Source organism: Lactuca virosa, chromosome 6, assembly GCF_052849685.1.
Source record: "Lactuca virosa cultivar CGN04683 chromosome 6, Lactuca_virosa_CGN04683_v6, whole genome shotgun sequence".
Taxonomy (NCBI): domain Eukaryota; kingdom Viridiplantae; phylum Streptophyta; class Magnoliopsida; order Asterales; family Asteraceae; genus Lactuca; species Lactuca virosa.
Genome location: NC_136431.1, coordinates 20,362,218 through 20,382,864, shown reverse-complemented (window position 1 = coordinate 20,382,864; position 20,647 = coordinate 20,362,218). Strand labels below are relative to the sequence as shown.

General features: G+C 32.1%; 3 protein-coding genes across 3 annotated transcripts; 2 read left to right on the top strand and 1 right to left on the bottom strand.

The window, feature by feature from the left end:
• The first annotated feature begins 2,801 nt into the window (after positions 1 to 2,801).
• Positions 2,802 to 5,317, top strand: LOC145120649 (Translation elongation factor EF1B/ribosomal protein S6 family protein). Its single transcript, XM_079056453.1, has 2 exons — positions 2,802 to 3,241; positions 4,913 to 5,317. The coding sequence occupies exons 1-2, from the start codon at positions 2,903 to 2,905 to the stop codon at positions 5,150 to 5,152; spliced, it is 579 nt and encodes a 192-aa protein (XP_078912579.1). The 5' UTR covers positions 2,802 to 2,902; the 3' UTR covers positions 5,153 to 5,317.
• A 3,915-nt stretch (positions 5,318 to 9,232) lies between these two features.
• On the top strand, positions 9,233 to 11,524 carry LOC145119805 (putative E3 ubiquitin-protein ligase RHA4A). Its single transcript, XM_079055547.1, has 3 exons — positions 9,233 to 10,393; positions 10,465 to 10,547; positions 10,950 to 11,524. Exons 1-3 carry the CDS (start codon positions 10,145 to 10,147, stop codon positions 11,293 to 11,295), a joined length of 678 nt encoding a protein of 225 aa, XP_078911673.1. The 5' UTR covers positions 9,233 to 10,144; the 3' UTR covers positions 11,296 to 11,524.
• Positions 11,525 to 11,798: 274 nt separating this feature from the next.
• LOC145119804 (auxin response factor 18-like) lies at positions 11,799 to 16,202 on the bottom strand. The gene is made up of 13 exons (XM_079055546.1): positions 15,774 to 16,202; positions 15,290 to 15,393; positions 15,069 to 15,164; positions 14,931 to 14,987; positions 14,704 to 14,856; positions 14,534 to 14,618; positions 14,340 to 14,430; positions 14,089 to 14,253; positions 13,903 to 14,016; positions 13,758 to 13,830; positions 12,960 to 13,292; positions 12,253 to 12,440; positions 11,799 to 12,182 (listed from the first exon to the last, which is right to left on the bottom strand). The coding sequence occupies exons 1-13, from the start codon at positions 15,808 to 15,810 to the stop codon at positions 12,041 to 12,043; spliced, it is 1,638 nt and encodes a 545-aa protein (XP_078911672.1). The 5' UTR covers positions 15,811 to 16,202; the 3' UTR covers positions 11,799 to 12,040.
• Positions 16,203 to 20,647: the final 4,445 nt, after the last annotated feature.

Genomic DNA, 20,647 nt, shown 5'->3' with positions numbered 1-20,647 from the left:
GACAACCTCTCTGTATGTTGCTCAATATGTTTCCAATGTGAAGTAAGATGACACCCATATATTGTAGTGTTGATATCTCAATTCCTTGAATACCGCCATAGCATGAGAACAAGGTATAATGGATAATTGTCATTTCCCACATGTACAAAACCGAGATTCCAAATTGACTATACCATTTTTCATTTGGTCAGTCACTTCATATATGTTCGTATCAATCTGGTATGCCCCGAAACCGAAGGATCTGTTGATCCTCCTTTTGATAACCTTCTCAGCATACTCAGTAACTTGTTTTTCACTTTGAGTTATAAAAAATACAAACATATTGTCATGAATAATAAGTTCTGGTCTAGTAATTTGAAAGTACTATAATTTATATAAGGGACCTCCAACATTACGTCGCTGACACCACCATTGTTGCATTTTTGCTCGAAAGAAGTCAATCTACAATTTTATTGGGAGTTTTTGTGCGTCTTTTGATAACACATTGATGGACTCAAAAATGAATGATATCAATAAATTATAACGAACCACATTGAAACATGACCTTTCCTATTTTTGATTACCAGTGATGTATATCCATGTACGACAATCATCAGATAGTACACAATGTAGCCTAGCCAATCTTTTTTTGAAATCGGACTCTCGACAAGCTTTTGCAGCCTCCCAAAACAAAATTTCGGTTCTGTCTTGTTTTCCAATCTTTGTTCTCATATTTATCAACAAATTGCAATAGTAGAGTACGTGATATGCATTCAGAAACACGACTTAAATGACCATTTTAATGGAATTGGCTCTATCAAATATGATAGCCAAAGAGTCTATGTCCTCAATACATTCTTTGAGTCTTGATAAAAACCATATCCATGAATCCCCACTTTCTGTTTTTACAACACCAAATGCTTTTGGGAGGATTTGGTTATTAAGGTCCATGCCTACTGCTAGGAACATTGTACGTAAGTATTTCCCTTTAATATGTGATCCGTCAATGATAATAATAGGACACAAACATGTGTGAAACGCTCAAACATACACAATAAAGTAATCGATTAGTCATAAAACCGAATACATGTATAAAAAGAATTGTAAGTACTCATTATATAATAAATATTACCGCACAACCGATAGCCATAAAAAAGTATTCAAATTTGTTGTTGTGACCTGTATTTATATGTGTAACGGTCCCTCGATTCTTCCTCTCTAAATTGTAACAATATAAAGGAAATCTTTGAAAGCTTTCTTCAGGGGTCGCTCTCAACATATTTAAAGCATGCATTTTTGCACTCCATGCTTTCCAGTATGAAATATGCACACTAAGACGATCATTTTATTAGGAGTTTTTGGTTACAATCAATTTGTACATGCGAAATTTCACTTAACACTTAAGGGTACATGCCACCGGTTGTAACCCGTAATCGCCATTTACAAATTTTCGCAAAGCAAACAACTTTAAACATGTCTTTTGTAGAATTTCTCACTCCAATTTGAAATCTTCGGTAACATATTTGAATCCTAAATTAAGCTTTAGTTCTTCTTTGCTTTTGAATAGTTGATAAAGCTTCACATAAGAAGTATAATTGTGGGCCATGTCACTTTTACGTTTTTTGTTAAGTTAATTCGAGCAATGGTTAAGGTCCAGGCATCCCCCAATGAATGGCTTGTGTTTCTTCAGAGTTAGAATAAATAATAAGGAAACTTTTCCGCTTGGGCTTTTCGAGGTTTTAGGGACTTAGTTTCCTCCTCTTCAGGTTCAGTATTATCCCCATCAAATTCAGTAAAACTCTGAAATTGTTCAACTGGCTCTCTATGTGGAATTCTATTACCATCATCAACTAACAACATTAGTTTTGTTTGATCATTTGCAGATTCATAACATCATATGCTGGAGAAGCATCATCAATAGTCTTACCTTTATACCTAAAATCATCCCCATCTACAGGCCCATTGTAAGAAGAAACATGATTGAATGTCATAGGTAATAAATTACAAATTTGGTTACTTCCAGCACCGGAAGACCTATTGCTACCCAAATGATTTTCCCCGGGAAATCGCTGAATACCATTTTCTATAACATTATTAACAACAACAATTATAGTGTGTTAGGAGGCATACTACTAATCAATCTAAGAAAATATCTGACATCATTATCATTAAGAATCTATTAAACTAAATTTGATCAAGGACATGAAAAGATAGACATATTTGATTAGTGTGTAATCTGAACTTGGAAGCAACCAACATGATTAACCCAACGAAGTTGATATCATTGCTTATATTACACCAAAACATGTGTAGTTTGAAACAATATACTACATAAATTCCTCGATTCTGCCATTGCCCACCACTAGAAACTGACACTCGATAAAATTTCTTATACCACTACGGAATCTAATAAACACGACACAAAACCAAAGAACCTTCAAATAACCCAAATTTACCACTCCGGAATGATCGTATATTCCGGAGTACACTTTTCAGTTCGGGGCGTACGAGTGTCAGATTTCGGACTCGAAACCTAACAACCATCACCAACTCCAGAATGGTTATAAATACATTGAAATATCATATTTCGAAGAAAATAGTTATTTTACAAATTTTATAAATGTTGGTTATTTTCTTAATACTTTATTTATATGGATTATGGATTAGTTTACTTAATTTCCCTTTAAAGTATGCAATTCTGGCATTAGAAAAAGGAAAATAATCGATTATAACGAACGAAAATCAAAATATACAATCATAAAAAAAATTCATTACCTAAAATAAAATTAGGTTTAGATATAAAAATAAAAATAAACTCACCGCCACCGGCCAACGGCCCTTATCCACTCCTATCATCTCTTTCGGTCCTCAATACAACACTTCGCGCATCATCAATCGCATCTTTACACCTTAACAAACGACAATGGCCTCTTCTTACTTACTCACCTCATCTCCTTTACTACAAACCCTAGCCCCTTTCCCCAAGAACAAACCTACGCCAATACTTCACTGCCCACATCAAATTGGAAGCCAGGGTTTCTCAATCAAAGCTCAAACCCTTGATTTCTCTGGGACATTCTTTGAAGGAGGATTGGGAGGCGAAGATGACCTCAATAACTCATCCGGGTCGGTTGCCACTGCAATTGAAGAAAAAGAAGAGCCCCAATGCCCACCGGGGTTGAGACAGTATGAAACAATGGCTGTTTTGAGACCCGACATGTCCGAAGATGAGCGACTCTCTCTTACCCAGAAATATGAAGAGGTATTATTACTTGATTTTGCAATTTCATATCGGTTTTATATACATTTCTTCCATCGACGGATTCCAGCACTCAATTGTAAGTAGATTTTTGTGTGTTTCTCATACCTCACTTCCTTCAGTTCTGATACCCAATTTTTTTATCTGAAAGTATTCCCAATGTGACTTTTGTTACTATAATTTATCTGATTTGACTCCATCCGTTTTAGGAATGCAGTTCCAATATGATAAATTTTATGTTTTCATAGACGTAGATAGAGAAGCAATTGCAGTATAGGAATGTATCAAATTGGAGGTGATTAGAACCCGATCAAAATATCTGTTAGAGTAAGAGTCTAGATAGGGTTTATTGCTCCCTCAAGTCTTTTGTCTCGTTAGGGCTAATTGGGCCTTGAATCATATTTCTCTTCAAGATTCATCCTGCAATTAGTTGGGCTTCTTAGCATGATCTTTATGGGCTTTGGCCTTGTTCATTTGATCTTCTCCCTTCAGGCCCAAAATCCCCAATCAAGGTTCATGTTCCTTGTCATTCCTCTCTTCTCAGTCTATGGTTTTAGGATCACTCTCATAGTTTATAGTTTTGAAGAAAGCAAATCTACATGATCCAAATTACCTGGTTATTGATTATCACAAACACACCTTATAATTCTCCCCCAGATTTCTAACAAAGAAATTTTGTTTGGTGCAAGATTCACTCATTCATTTTAAAGTCTTACTTGACTTACTTGCCTGCTATTTTGATTTTTGAAATGTTTCATTTTCAGAGCTTTACTTTTTTAAAGCTTTTTACTTTATTTTGATAAGAATGTGAAGGAAATTGAGACGTAGAGTTTTGTCTCAAAATCAATAAGTAACAACCGAACAACTGATGTAATGAACTATTTTGATAAGAATGTGATGAACTATATCATTTACTAATTACTTGGCTCTTCACTTCTAAACAATTGATATAATTCTATAAATGCAAAAGAAAAGAAAAACACTCCAAGTGGTGAAAACAACAAAAAGAAAACTCCCAACACACCCTTGAGAACATAGAAACTCATTTGTTTAGCATTTTCATTTTGTGGGTCCCATTTACACAATGTTAAAACAAAGAAATATGTTAATCATGATTCCAGATTACTTGATATAATAATGTAAACTAAATTTTAGGTCACTCATATTTGTCTTTGCTGACATCAGCAGTGGCACAATTCAATTCAAACATTCACAGTTGCCTTCTCAAATCTCTGCTAATTGGATATCATAAAAGGTCCTTGCTTTTGTTGTCTGTTTTGGCTTACCATTTTCACTTCTCTTTTTTTTTTTTAATATATAATTTTTATAAAATTTTATTTTAAAAATCATGTTCTGTATGCATATGACATGGATTCCTTTACACAAATCTGTTGGTTGGTTGGTTGGGTTTACACACTTCTGAGTCAAGAACACAATATGAGGACGATGATTCAATTGACTTGCTACACTTTACATCTTAAATAATAACTTTAAATATATATAAACCCAATTAAAAAGTTTAGTGCTTTCTGATGTATGCCATGTAAAGGGGAAGTGGGAAGAACAAATCTTGAATTATTAAATCCATCTAGTGGATTAATTTAATGTGTGTGTGTGTGTATATATATATATATATAATTAAATGAATTCATACTTTTTTTATTTTATTTACAGTTGCTTGTTGCTGGAGGTGGCATGTATGTGGAGGTATTCAACAGAGGAGTAATCCCTCTTGCTTATAGCATCAAGAAGAAAAACAAAGCTGGTGAAACCAACACTTATTTAGATGGAATTTATCTCTTGTTTACCTTTTTCACAAAACCAGAATCTTTGGAGGTTCTTGAGACAACTTTGACCATGGATGATGATGTCATCAGATCATCCACCTTTTTAGTAAGGAAGAGGAAGTATTAGTTCTATTTCTATATATCTTTCGGTATAGGAAGGTTTATAGAGTCGTTTATAAGGAGTTGTTGAAAGTTTGTCATATGAAAACTATGATGTTGCAAGAGAATATGTAGTGTATTTTGTAGAAATTTTACATATATTCATCAACATCAACATTGGCATTCTATTGAATTCGATGTTTATTAAAAAATATATTTATCTTGATAGTATTTAATGAGTAAAAGGAGACATGGGCTAAAGGGATTATCACAATCTTTTATATACAAGAAGACTTGTTGGGTAAGAAAACCAACTTTCATGTCAAAGAGCACTACTCATAAAACTAATAATAATAACACCAAAATTACAAAAGGAAAAGAAGGTGAGACCCATGCCAATGAGACTAACAAGTTCCAAACTCACTTTATGTTAGATTTGTAGCCACACAATGTTGTCGTACTTTATAATTCTTTTTGGTTCTAATAGATGGCTAGAGACCAACCAATCAATTACCATCACTTTAATTTCACATGCCTTGAAAAACCATATATGCATATCATGACTCTAAGGTGGTATTTTTGGGTTTGGGAGCATGGTACATTATGCTCGAGTTCAACAATGGTTGTGTGGGGACTCTTCTAATTGCAATCTTACTCCTTGATGATCGGTCATTTTTCCGATTGGAGCAAACTGTTGAGTGTTAGGGTTAGTCTAATAAGATGCAAAGAAAAATAAAGAACACACAAGATCTGTGTGGTTCGCAGTCTATGGATGCTCAAAACAACTGAACAAAAGCCTTGATGAACTGTATGGAACAACTTGAAATTATGAAAAAAGCATAGCACCCACCAATGGTTTCCAAAGCCAATTTTTAGATCTCGTAAAAAATAAAGAAATAAAGAATGCAAACATTTCATGGACTGTATTGAACCTTGGCACGAGAAGATCTACCCATTGATTAATAGCATTCAAAGTCATTGCTGTCACTTTACACTTCAAAACAAATGATCTAATTCTTCGGAAAAAGTACATAAAACTAAAGGAACACCCCCCCTCCCCCCTCCCCCCTTTGAGGTTTATTATAGTTGGTATGCGATTCAATAAAACCCTCCAAGAGATAATATAAAGTCATCAATACATTTTCTAGTAATATTTGTCGTAAATGCTTCTGAATTATCCAAAATCCCACATCCATTTTTCACATTTACAGCTAGGTTGAAAATCTTGAGGTAAAAGTAACATTCTCACTGGTTGTGTATTTTTGGTACTAACTCTCACTTCACCCCACTAATCCAACGACCACATGTTGTCTATCTAATGTTCTTTAACCTAGAAAACGGGTTTTTAAGGGTGAATTTCATATCGCACATCTTTTCAAAGCATCATTAACCCACCATCTCCAACTCGTTTTCTCGAATTTGAATGAAGAATTATACATTTTTGTGCATCTTGTTAATCAAGCCAATGATCCTCGATCAAACCATGTGTCCTCAGAGCTAACCAAGCCCAAATTATATCCATGTATGGTCACCATGAAAAGAGTTGATAACCTTTATCCAAAGAGCTTATTTTTCATTTACAAACCTCCTTCTTCTTTTTTGGATAACCACATGATTAAAAGCTTTCAACCTACGTAAATAACTAAATATTATGTTACTAGTGTGAGATTCATGTATTATATGAGTTTATTCAAAAGATAAATTAAATATGGAATTTTAAACATTTAAAAAGTTTGAATTTATAAAAAAAATAGTGAAAAAATATTGAATTATTAAAATTAAAGTTTTTTTTTCTCTCTAAAATTTAAACAAATAATTTAGATCAATAAATAAAGGAAACTAATAAGACTTTAATTTAGTAATTTTAAAATTAGAAAGAAAATCCATTAATAAAATTGATATGCATTTATTATTATTTATTACATTTAAATACTATGTAGAATTTAATAAAACTGAAAACCCATAAAATGACATGTGGAAAAAAATAAAATAAAAATAATAAGAAAAAAATAATGTGACATAATGCATTGGAAGATGATAAATGACAAAATTATTTTTATTTATTAGAGATTATTTTCTACTAGGTATGGGACCCATGTATTACATGAATTAAATAACAAATTAAATATCAAAATGTAAACATTAAGTATTTTTTAAAATTAAATTTTAAATAAGGAAGGAAAAAATATACTTATTGCAATTTATGATCATATTTATTACATTTAACACTTTACTTATATATCTATATGTATTATGTGACTTTTTTATTTTAAAAATTAAAAAAACCTAAAAATTGACATGTGGATACTATTAATTTCAAAAATACCATAAAATGACAAGTGCAAAACTTATGAGATATTGACATGTGACAAAATTGATCTTCATTTATTAGAGTAAAGATTTCGTGGTTAATTGATAATTTGTATCGTTCCATTATTATTATAAGAAATAAAGGACATAATAGAAACTACTATTTATATTTACCACAAATCCCATAAATGATTAATTGTCATCTCAGAGAGCGAAACTTGATCAAGAGCACAAGAATCATGTGATTCATCCCCTGCAGTTAAATCAAGGGGAAGTTGATGAATATCTCATAATGTTTAGAAGATTATTGAAGTACGTAAAAGACGACACAATTATTTAATTTTGTTGGTTTTTTTGAAGATGTTTGTTTAAACTTCAATTTTAAATTTATTATCTTGACATTGTGGAAAAATTATATAAAAAAAATTATTCCTATTTTGGAAATTAATTATGAGTTGTTAGTTTTTAAAAATATTCAATCAATTATAAAACGGTTAATTGGTCAACCGGACAATTGAAATGAAAAAATAATTATTTACTGTTTTTTTTTTCAGACTTAGGTTTAGGTTTGGGTATGGACATGAGTAGGAGTGGATGGGTACGTAGGTGGGGTAGGGCGAATTGGTGTTTATATTTCAAAAAAAAATTGAAATTAAAGAAATATGGAAAACAATTATTTTCAGTTTTCTAAGTTATTTATAATTTAAAAAATTAGAAAATTTCTTTTATAGGAAAAATTATATATATATATATATATATATATATATATATATATATATATATATATATATATATATATACTAAATAGAATCTTTTAAAAAACTTCATTTTTTAGGAAAAAATTCTGAAATCCAAGGTATTTTTCCACAACCAAATAAACATTATGGTTTGAGAAAAAAAAAAACAAATTTCAGTTGTATACAAATTTGTTTTATTATTATTATTATTTTATTTTTACAAACGTACTTGAACATTCATTAAACTGTATCAGAGAAATGATTTTTGAAAATTAACAATTGGTATTTAAAATCATTTTAACAAAAGAGTAATTATGAGTTGTAAAGAAAAGGTTGGAGCACTTGGTTTTAGTATATAAAGTTATAAACAAATCAAATATGAGGAATTTAAGACACTCTCTAGATTAAAATGCATGTAGAGAATCTTTATTTGGTGGCCCATTTTGATACAACACTGTTTGAGAGAGACATGACATCAAGTCATACTTCCTTTACATACTATTTTATTTGTCTAAAATTAAATGTGAAATCCGTTTTAACTTGGAATTGTGTTTTTCTTTAATAACAATCTTTACATGTGATTTGATAGAACTTTAATTCATTACATTACTCTCATGTCACAATGGAACTAGTAAATGTATACGACCTATGTTGTTATACGCAAACAACAATTTGCAACATTATATAAACATATTTTTACTTAAACTTGATATGACAACATATATTCAAACTACTGAATATAATACATCTAAAAAAAGGGTATAAAATCTTTTGTCCAACTCGCACAAAGTATGCCAAAAAGAGATTGCATGCTCTATTATATTGCAAATTAAATACCTACCCAAGATCAAGCCTTTTCTAGTGAAATTAAGCATATTAGTTTAGTGCACCAATATGAATGATGTGATGTTTGTAATTAATATATATATATATATATATATATATATATATATATATATATATATATATATATATATAATGTGTGTGTGTGTGCAAAGTGTTGGAGGGTCCCTTGGTCCTTAATGCCATGTTATAATGAGCTTGTGATGGGAAGGAATAATCATAATGTTTCCCTTTGATCAATTCTTGCTTCATGTCAAAAGCCATTACTTATACCGATCATATTTGTTTTTGCTTTTTTCATTGTCGTTTTCATATCTAACTCACAACCCATGTAATCTCCATCAAACATGATCCACTATAGTTTGTTCCATATATACACCCCATCCCTTGGTTACTCACTCAATTAAGTAATCCACTAGGGATTCGGTTATGTATTTTTCATATATAAAACCAAACAAGCTAGGGCCGGGTCTTTCAACTATTCTCATATGAATTGATCAGTTGGTTACTAGAAACAAGCACAGCCTTCTTTATCTCCCAAAAGATTCTAACTTTCACTTTCTCATTCAGCTTCATTTATAGGCTCATGTCTTGACTCAATCAAGTAATTTGACATCCACTAGGGTTTCTTTATGTTTCATGCATAAAAACGGAACAAGCATCTTTTCACTCTTTTGCTTGTGAACTCTGAGTTGGTGTTTATAAACACAAACCCGTCTTCTTTTCCACTAAAAGATACTAACTTTCACTTAACTTGCATCCGTACACTCGGGTTCCCATTCCATGAAGAAGCAATCAATCCACTAGGGTTTCTTTAAGTTTCGTGTACAAAACCCATAAAAGTATCTTTTCTCCCTTCCTATATAAGCTTCGAGTAGGTGTTCGAAAGCACAAACCATAAGACACCCTCCTTCTCTTTCTGTCAAAAGATTCCAACTTTATCTGTTTACATTCACATCCATATAAATTCAGATCCTAGCTTGATCAAGAAATCAAGAAAACACCACAAGGGTCTATTTTAGTCTTTATAATAGAAACCGATCGAAGAAGGATCTTTCTTTTCACTCTTGTGATATATCTAGACTAATTTTGGTTGGTGACCAGAAGAAAATTAAGTAGTTAAAAAGGCAATGGGGTACCTTCAATCTTCAAGTACAAGTGGTGGTGTTGGCTCTCACTTGTATTCTCAAGCACTTCAAATGAAATTATACCAAGCATTCATATTTTCTATCCCAATACTCTTCTCCATAATACTTTTCCTCTTGTTTTACTTGTTCTACCTCAAAAAAACTTTTAGCAACACCAACTCTTCGTCTTCTTCATCTATACTCCATCTAAGAACCTCAAGGAATCAAGATTCTTCAACTCTTCATCAATATGTATGTATAAGCCTCTCTCTCTCTCTCTCTCTCTCTAATCTTAATTCTTATGGTGTCTATTTTTCTTATAGAGCGATATGGGATCGAAGATAAACCTTGAAGACAAGCTCAGTGTGATCTTGTTTGATGAAGATTTATACACAAAGGATTCAATGTACGTATCCCATACTTGAGGCTAGATTTTTGAGTGATCGACTAGTTCTTGAATCATTGCATATAGTTTTTTATTACAAACCAACCATAGTGTCCTTAAAGATGTGAAAAACACTAATTTTGTAAGTGATAATTTGAAAAGTAACACATTCTTATAAACTAAAAAAGGTAAGGCCACTCTGGTCCCTGGGTCCCACCCACTCTTACTACCAACATGAGATACTAAAATCACAATATTAAGAACATTCTTGTGGGAATGAATTCTTAATATGAATTATAAACTATAGTATATCTATTCATTTCCACAAGTATATCAAAATTCTTCATAAATTGTTTTAAAAAGTCATTCATCAATGGATTGTAACAAAATCTAATGGAAACTCCATGAAAATTGAATTTGAAGGTGTTGTGTTTGTCTTGGAGACTTTGAGATGAATGAGAAGCTACATCAAATACCATCCTGCCATCACATGTTCCATGGTGATTGCATTAGAAACTGGCTCCATTCCAACACCACATGTCCACTCTGCAGATGCTCAGTCGTCAATGCCGCCAAAGACAGCCACCAAGAGCCGCCAGTGGTTCCTGAACCAGCCACCATGACCAACATGAGTTCGAGCTTACAAAGAGTTCCTTCAGAACATAGTGTGATCATAATATTTGATGAAGGGTCATCATCTAGTTCAAGTATGGACAACAAGTCACATCCAAATCAAGAATCTGTTGTTATTAATGTTCCTTATCCATGATGCTTGGATTTGCATGAAAGTAATTTTGCTAGAAGGGTAGAATAGTCATTGCTCTTTAGACTAGATCAATAATACATGCATCAATGTTGTACCAAGTGTCATCCAAGTTGTATGTACGTACAAGATCACTCATGACATTGGTACTAATAGTTAGGCTTTAATTACAAATAAACTGTGATCCATGAACTACGATAGAAAACAAGATATGAGATTTGGCCACCTTTTGTCACTTTTTTCATCTTAACTATTAAGTCAATGCAAAATGACTATTTTGCCCCTATCTTCTTTGTCTCTTTCAAGAACCCCAAAATTAAATATAATTACAAAAAACATGGATGCGTTTTTTGTACTTGAATCATTAGACTTTACACCATCAGCTGGTCCTGTTAAGTCTACCATTTTGCCCCTTGTATTTTTTCTCTTTTAAGAACCCTCAAATCAAATATAACAAAAAAAAAATGACCAATAAGATGAAAACCACTTGAACAGAACAAGATCAGACAGAAGTGAATTTTTCGTCCCCGGATCATTAGACTTAACAGCTGGGCCCTTAAGTTCATGCGAAATGACCTTTTTGCCCTTGTCTACATTTTTTTATCTAGACAACACCTTATCCAACATCAGAGGAAAAAAAAAGTCTTAAGCAAATAACATAAATTACAACCACAAGAAACTACATCAAACACCTGATTTCAAGAGACTAAAACATTAATTAAAAAAAAAAAAAAAAACAGGGGCAATTTTGTCAAAGTTCAGCAGCCTCCAAGCTAAACCCAGAAAGCTCATTGTCTAAATAGGAAGAAAGTTGCAGTTTGCTTCCACAACTCATTTTTTTCACATCTTGACACGAACATATTAAAATCCTTTTCACCATTTTACAAAACTCCCTGCATTTAAACTTTCATTAATTAGTAAAATTATATATATAATAATATAATAACAATAATGGTTACTTACTGCCATGGATCATCACCCATGAGCATCATATCTCCTTCATCATCAGTAAACACAATTTCCCATTGACTTTTTGACCGAAGCTTCCCTTTGATTTCAAACATCTCTTCAAGTTCATCTATGAGATGACTGTACCCTTTTAGCATCGTTAAATCCACTGCACGACCCACTGCTACTCCTTGCATTTGAACCTTCAATCATTAACAAGTAAATTACATTTTTAGTCCCTGAGTATAGCTGATTTCTGCAATTTTGGTCCTTATTTGACGTTCTTGTAACGATTTTGGTCCATGTTCGGAGTAAAATGACGGATTTTTGGTCTCTGGGTATAACTGATTTTTGCATATTTGGTCCCAAAAATAATCATTTTACTTAGAACAGGGACCAAAAACGTTATGAAAAAGCTCAAATAAGGACCAAAATCACAAAAAACAAAATATGAGACCGAAGATGTAATTTACCCTATACATCTATTTTACTTGGAACAAGAAGCAAAAAACATTAGAAAACATCAAATAAGGACCATAATTGCAAGAGAAAACTTTTTCGGACCAAAGTTGCAAGAGAAAACCTTTTGGGAGCAATATTGAAAAAATCAGCAATACCAAGGGACCAAAAATGTAATTTACTCTACATACCCATTTAAATTTTAAATGCAGGCGAAACAAAAACATACTAGCATATAAAAAGACTTGAATTGACAACTGTACCTTAGTGCGGGTCCGGGTGAGGGTCAAACCACTTTGTTTGCAATCTTTTTGGTCAGGTTCATGTCTTTCAACAGATGGGACTACAATCTTTAAGTCAAAACCAAATAATCTACAAGTAGAAACCTTTTCAGACTTGTTTAATAAGTCAACATTAGGGAGAGGGAGGTTGACCGGAGGTCGAGGCCTTTTAGTTTTGTTGGGTCCCACTCCCATGCCCACGGGTTGACCCGAACTTGTTGGAATAAATGTGGTGGCGTAAGTTTCAGTTTCAATCTCCCATGGTGAAACCCTGTCTGGTCTCACTATTGATGTGGGGGGTTCAACCCATTGGACCTGTCATGCATTTAAGTCAAAGGTCAAATCTTTGACTAATGTACAAAAACTGAAATTTACAAATTTGACCAAAATGGGTGGGGTTTTTTTTTTTTTTAAACAAAATGACATTCTCTTTTGTATTTTTTTCACAAATTTCTCAATGCGGAAATCATTTTATGCTGCAATATTGCTTTTGGAATGTTGCAGAGTATATGAAGAACAATTTCACAATATATATATATATATATATATATATATATATATATATATATATATATATATATATATATATATATATATAAAGTTATATTGTGGTGGACACCATTAAAAAACACATTTTGCAGCATAAAACAATTTTTGTAGTGGGCCATTGCACAAAAAGCCAAAAAGTTGGCCATTTTGTTAAATGTCACCTCTAAAAGTGGTTGTTTTTGTGTTTTATTCTAAAAAAACAACATTTTGAAATGATTGCAATTAGTTTACCTTCAATGAGCGCCATTGAGAACATTCCCATTGGTGAGAGAGGTCTTCTACTCCAGTAATCATACCCGTAAACCTAATAAATATGAAGAAATTTTTCATGGAAAAGTATATTTTTATATCAGTTGTTTATAAATATAATGTTTACCTTCTTTCTGGAGAGTCTTCACACTCAAACCGCATACTAAATCTCATGCCAATGCTAAATTTATTTTTTATAGATTCAATATACTTGTTCAAGCCTATGATAAACTGACTTGTCCTGTAAAAATGTTTAATACAGTAAATATTCACTTTTATGGAATCAAGTAAAAAAAAGAAAGAAAAAAAAAACCTCGGTTTGTAGTAAACAACAAATCTGGTTTGTGTAGAAACTGCATGTGAAGCAGTTGCAAGAACACCAAGGCGCATGCTTCTGCTTGAAATCACTGAAGATGGCATGGAATTATGTTGTTGACCAACACGTTTGACTCCAACACGTAATTCGCCATTTTCGCCCCTATAAATGATCACATAGTAAAACAAAGAAAAGGGTATGTTAGTCTTTTAGATGTTTGAAAAACATTTAAACATTGCAATTAATACCTAAGGAATACAAATGAATCCCCAGCCACCAATCTTTTAGCAGTAACAAAAGTACTCCATCCTGTTGTAAGCAAATGCCTTCGCGGTTGACCTGGTCAACCAAAAAAATATCTTACTTTTAAATTAAAAAAAAAAAAAAACACAAATATATATGTTTTGTACTAACATATAAACATGAGAGCATAATGAATGACCTCTGAATATATGCTTAAATCGCCACTCAGTCCCATGAAGATCTTTAGCTACAAGTTCTTGAGTAGGAGTAGGCTGAGACATGTCCTGAACAAAAATACTTGAAAAAAATTAGAACATTAAACTGTTGAAAACATATGAAATTAGAAGAAATGAAGGAGAGTGAAATTACCAATGTAGGAAGGCATTCATTTGCGTGTTTTCTGAGCACTGAAAAACCACCATGAGTGCTTGTGTCTGAAGCTGTTAAGACTTTGCAGAAAGAGTGAACAGTTGCCTTTGGAGGGTCATCAATGCATTTATCAAGACTAGTAGGATCACTTTGCTATTCATTATTACAAAAGAAAAACAGTTACAAAAGGTAATAAATTGTACAGAATTTAAGATATGAACTCTTACATCTGCTTCTGGAAGTAGAGTGATTTGAGCATAAACTTCATCTGTATCTTGTTCGGCCTGTAATGGTAACAAAATCTAGATTCTAAAACTTCATAATCCAAATCACACACTGTAAGAACAACATGTTTACATACTTACCAGAAGCTGAGTATAAACAACACGACAGAGAATCTTTGATTTGAGATTGAAGTGAGGAATACTCTGATCGATTTCCTGATTGTTGGATTCCTCTAACTGAGCAAAAACCGTATATAATCAAGATTTAAGAAGAAGAATAGAAGTTGAAGGTCAAAAAAATGTTGGAAATATAAACGATATGAGAGATTTTGAAGGAAAATTAACAAGTTTATTATACTTACTTGCTCCATGTGACCTTGAGGAAAGTAGAAAACTCTTTCTACATCTCTTGGAACATCTACTAGTGGACCCGCACATGCCTTCCATAGCTCCTTATACAGCAGATCTTCCATTGCTCATAATCGAATCAAACGACAAATCCACAGAGAATATAACACTTTCAGCATAATAGATTATAATAGAAAACGATATATCAATATAAAACAAAAATCATTGAATCTTCCAACACATTATCAGAGTCCAATTTTGATTTTGAAATCGTATTCTTATTGTTCAAGATTTCAACCTTGAATATTGATATTCAAAATCAATTCATTGAGGATTTGAGTCGTGAGTCAAGAAGACCAAGTGGATTCGTGACCGAGGAGAATCATCCCCATGAACACGTCAATAACATATTCAAACAAAAACTCGAAGAATAATATTCAACAAAATTATCATAGCCCTGAAAATTATCAAAAGAATAAATAGGCGAAGAAGTTTCACCTTCAGGAGAGAGTGATGCTGACCCCCGATTCTCCATGGTCAAAACGCAAATTAAACGACACAAGCAACTCAAATTCTTGTATTACATAAATCTCTATAAACATAAACCTCCAAAACCATTAAATTCGCCACATTATATGCATACTTACGATCATAACATCCCAAATAAATATATCAGTTTATAACACTTCAATCAGCTCAATCGAAACCCTGAACCGCCAATCTTCAGTTACAAATAAACAGATTAGAAAACCAGAAGAACTGATGATGCTGCTGCTTCAGGTTTCAGCTCCAAGACTCTCTCTCTCTCTCTCTCTCTCTCTCTCCAGAGTCCAGGATATGATCGAAAACGCCGTTACTTAACCCAGAAATTGATTTATATACTACGCCAGTAGACGGCGCGTAATGAATTCCTGTTCCACGAGCAGGCAACAGGATTGGCCACGAAAAGTCAGGTATAGTGTCATTCTCCTTTTCTCTTGTCTTCATTATCTCTCCTTTGACCTTCTAATTGCCATTAATTACGGATATGCCACTTGTAGTTTTCGGTTTTGAGTTAACATAAAAGGAAAATCTACAAAACTTTCAAACTTTTAAGAAAATTTTCAAAAAAATTTTAAATTTTTTTTGAACAAAAAAGTATTATTATTTTAAGAAAAATCAAATAATCTGTCTGTACAAATATAAAAAATAATTTTTTCGTTAATTTGGGCAAAATGTTAAATAATCGGGACTTTTTTATTCAAAAAAAAAAAACTTTACGACTTTATTAAAAAATTTCTCAAAATAAAGAGACTTTTCTACATTAATTCCAACATAAAACTTAATCAAATGTGAAACTAAATAATCATATTTGCTGCGATAAACAAAATTACAAAAGAAAAAAAATCATATTTGTACCATATAAACCAACAAATATGATCTCAGTTAAACAAAAAAATTTGGTTGGTAATATTGTATCCAAGGCCGTCCTGAAGCAGACGATCTCATTAGGTTTCGTCAAATTTCGAAGCCCCTAAAAGTTACAATTAGTGTATATATAGTTTTGGCCTTTTAGATAATATAAATGTAAATATCTTTTTTAATAAATGAAGGTTTTTTTGCCACATGTCATCTTATCCTTCATTTTGACATTTGTCATTTTGTGAGAATTTTAGAAATTTTATTTTCCACTTGTCATTTTTTAGGGATTTTCATTTTCTTAAAATAAAATTCATAAAATTATAATGGGTTCTATAAGGAAATAAAATCATCTATTAATTTAGCAATAAATTCTCATAAATACTTTAAACGATCTAATTTCTTTTGCAAATTTTTAAAAGATTACATTATGTTATGTAAAGTATTACATTATAAAATATTTTATATTTATATATTGATATTAGATTTTTATTTTTAATAAACCCGTGTAATACACGGGTCTCGCACCTAGTACTCTTATAAAATAAACTCACTTGGAGTTGAGATGGTAAGACTTTAAGTGTTACAAAAAAGACTTGTGTTCAAACCTTGTAACCATGTTTTTACAAAGAATTTTTATATTTTACTTATTTTTTGTATTTCTCTTCCTTAGTCCCCTGGTATGTCTTTGCCGTTGTTTCTACTTCCCCATTAGGCTTCTCCTACCAATTGTTATCATTTTTACTCTATATTTTACTTATTTTTTGTGTTTCTCTTTCTTAGTCCCCGGTATGCCTTTGCCATTGTTTCTACTTCCCCATTAGACTTCTCATGCCAATTGTTATCACTTTTACTCTCGTATAATCGGTATCAAATATTTTGTTCTTCATAATTTTGTTCATTGCAAAAAATATGATTATTTAGAATTATCTTATTTTGATGATACATTTCACATTTGATTAAGTTTTATTAACTCAACATCTTTATAAAAGAAAATGAAAAATACAAGTGGAATATCTGTAATTAATGGTGATTCGAGGTCAAAGGAGTAATAACGAAGACAAGAGGAAAGGAGAATGACTTTATGCCAGAGTTTTCCTGGCCAATCATGTTTCCTGCTCGTGGAACATGAATTCATTACGCGTCATCTACTAACAGTAACGACAAGTGACCACTCTTGACTTATTAAAAAATATCTGAATATTAGGCATCATCTGCTCACAATAACGACAAGACCCCCATTGACTTATTACTAATGGTAACGACATTTGATTAAGTTTTATGTTAACTCTCTCTCTCTCTCTGTGTGTGTGTGTGTGTGTGTAACATCCTGAAACTCCAACCATAATTTTTTTTTGAAAAATTAGAGTGTATGTTTTACTAAAAGGTTTTATTCATAATCATTAATAAATCCTAAAATCATATTTTCACATCACATCTGTTGAATTAAGTGTCTAATGTCATAATTAAATTAGTATAACTTTATGGAATAAAAGCAAAGTCCTTTTTGGGTTGCCCTCAATAACTAGAAATATCTAGAAACGACTTTAAGAGAGTGAGGAAATGATTTGTTAATTTATTATATGATTAATAAATTAGTTAGAAATCGTTTAGAATTAAATTAGAATTAATCATAATTAATTAAGAATTAATTTTGGATTAATTAGAATTAATTAAAGGTAAAATGGTTGAATTGTAATTATTCATAACTGAACCAGGAAGGCAATTCTAGAACCATCCTTAGTATGGATGGTTCTAGGGGTTCCAGAAGGTTCTGGAAGCCTCCTGGTAACTGATAATGGTAACTATTTTGAATAGATTAAATTTTATTATTTAATTATTCAAATTAGGGTTTATCATATAGATTTACTAGCTATAAATAGGGACCATTGGGAAACAAAATTCGACCCTAGCCTTTTAAAGGCAAAAATCAAAATTTCTCTCCTCCCTCTTTTCTACTATTTCGTTCCTACTTTTCTAGGGTTTAAGGTGTGAGCCATTAGAGATATCCATACTATTGGTGTTTGTTTTCCAATGAAGAATTGAAGATCAAGGTTTCCTATATTTTATTGTAGCAAAAGGTATGTATTCTAATCTGGTTTATTATTGCAAATAAGTAGACTAGATCGATTGTTTCATAGTATGTTGCTACAATGCGAAAATGCCATAGATTTCTAGGTTGCATGTGTCCATAAATAGTTTTATGATTCCGCTACGTAGATCTAATTGTTTCGTAAACTAGAAAACCCATCAACATTAACATAATCATAGTAAAAATGTGGAAGCTAAGTCTTGTTTTGAAAACCATAAAGTAACATAGAATGGATAAACTAGATGTCATTCCCCTCCGAGAGTGTCCAGATATCCCAATCATACCAGCTTCTTGCCCTTCGAAGCTGAAGGACCTGCAACTAAAAACATAAAGTAACAACTATAACCCTAAGGCTTAGTGAGTAATCACAACACTCACCCATTATATAGATCATATGCATTTAAGATCATACACATAAACATCAATAATAATTTCATACAATTTCACATTTAATCACATAACATATGCTAGCACATGTAACCCAATATAACTAGATTCCCTCCAAGAGGCGTTTCTTCAGTTGACCTAACATTGACCACCTCCCTCCAAGAGGCTTTTCGTGATCTTACATCCTTTTAATCCAACTAGATTCCCCCTGATATGTGCATATTTAACCATATATTTCATACACATCTTAATACGTTTACCTATCTTGCGGGCGTTACAATCTAGTACTTAATAAATTAAGTACTTAATCTAAATCTTCATTTGTTAACATGTAGGTATTTACCACAATACACTTAGCAACTAATCATACATTCATATTCTATCTTCATCTAATATAATGTGGGTATTTAATACAATACCACTAACATCTACCGTGCATACATTCTCATGGAATAGATTATAATTCATGTAATAATACTCTATCTTCATCTATTATCTTTGAGGTATTTAACATAATCCCACTAATATTAAAACATGCATATATATATATATATATATATATATATATATATATATATATATTCCTACATAAGATTGTATTACAGATAATCATAATCTAGTGAGAGAGAAAGTTATAACTCACCTTATTAGTTAGTGAAAACTAACTACCCTTGGCTTCAAATCTTCAATTGATGCTCTTGATCCATCTTCTTTGCCCAAGACCCATTAATACATGTAACTTTTGAGAATTTGATATGTTTCCCTTTTAGCCCCTTAATGCAAATTCATCTCATTATAGTCCCTAGCTAGTATGTGGGACATACTCCATGAGTACGCTGAGCGTACTATCCCGCTTCCAGATCGTGCATGCACCCATGTATGTTGGGAGTACCTTGGAGTACGCACGGCGTATGCAAGGCAGGGGCAAACCCTCATTTTTAGGGTTTACACCCTATTTAATCAACTTATATCATCTTTGAACATTATATTGATCAACCTCCATCACTATCTACCCTAAAAACAAAACCCTAAGTGTCATTTCTGAGTTTTGAGCTTGAAAGTGAGTTTTGGTGGTGTTTTTGGTGAAGTAGAAGAAGAAGAACACTTGGAGATTTCTTGGAAGTGGCTTGATCTTGTAGATCCAGGATCATCTTTATCTTAGCAAGACATTTGAGGTAAAAAGCTCCCATCTTGATGATTCTTTATGCTAGATCTAACTTAAGGTGTTATTTATGCAGTTTTTGGGTCTTTTGAGCTAAAGTTGAGCTTTTGATCTACTCCAGAAGCCATGGATGTTAGATCTTCGCTACATTGAGGTCCCTTGTCCATAAAAATGTAGTCTTTATGAGAGATATTGGTCCATGCAAGTGTTAAGATTCTTATTAAGCTTCTTTTGAGTGTTGGGTCCCATTAAGTCATGCATGGGTGTAAAGTTGCCAACTTTACGTGTTAAGTCACCTTCTAGGATCAGATCTGAGAGTTTGGCATGTTGGCT

Coding starts and splice junctions, on each gene's coding strand:
- LOC145120649 (XM_079056453.1), top strand. CDS start 2,903: ATGGCCTCTTCTTACTTACTCACCTCATCTCCTTTACTACAAACCCTA. Junction 3,242..4,912: donor TTACCCAGAAATATGAAGAG/GTATTATTACTT, acceptor TTTTATTTACAG/TTGCTTGTTGCTGGAGGTGG.
- LOC145119805 (XM_079055547.1), top strand. CDS start 10,145: ATGGGGTACCTTCAATCTTCAAGTACAAGTGGTGGTGTTGGCTCTCAC. Junction 10,394..10,464: donor CTTCAACTCTTCATCAATAT/GTATGTATAAGC, acceptor TTTTTCTTATAG/AGCGATATGGGATCGAAGAT. Junction 10,548..10,949: donor TTATACACAAAGGATTCAAT/GTACGTATCCCA, acceptor TTGAATTTGAAG/GTGTTGTGTTTGTCTTGGAG.
- LOC145119804 (XM_079055546.1), bottom strand. CDS start 15,810: ATGGAGAATCGGGGGTCAGCATCACTCTCTCCTGAAG. Junction 14,619..14,703: donor ATGAATGCCTTCCTACATTG/GTAATTTCACTC, acceptor ATTTTTGTTCAG/GACATGTCTCAGCCTACTCC. Junction 14,431..14,533: donor ATTTAAGCATATATTCAGAG/GTCATTCATTAT, acceptor TTGGTTGACCAG/GTCAACCGCGAAGGCATTTG.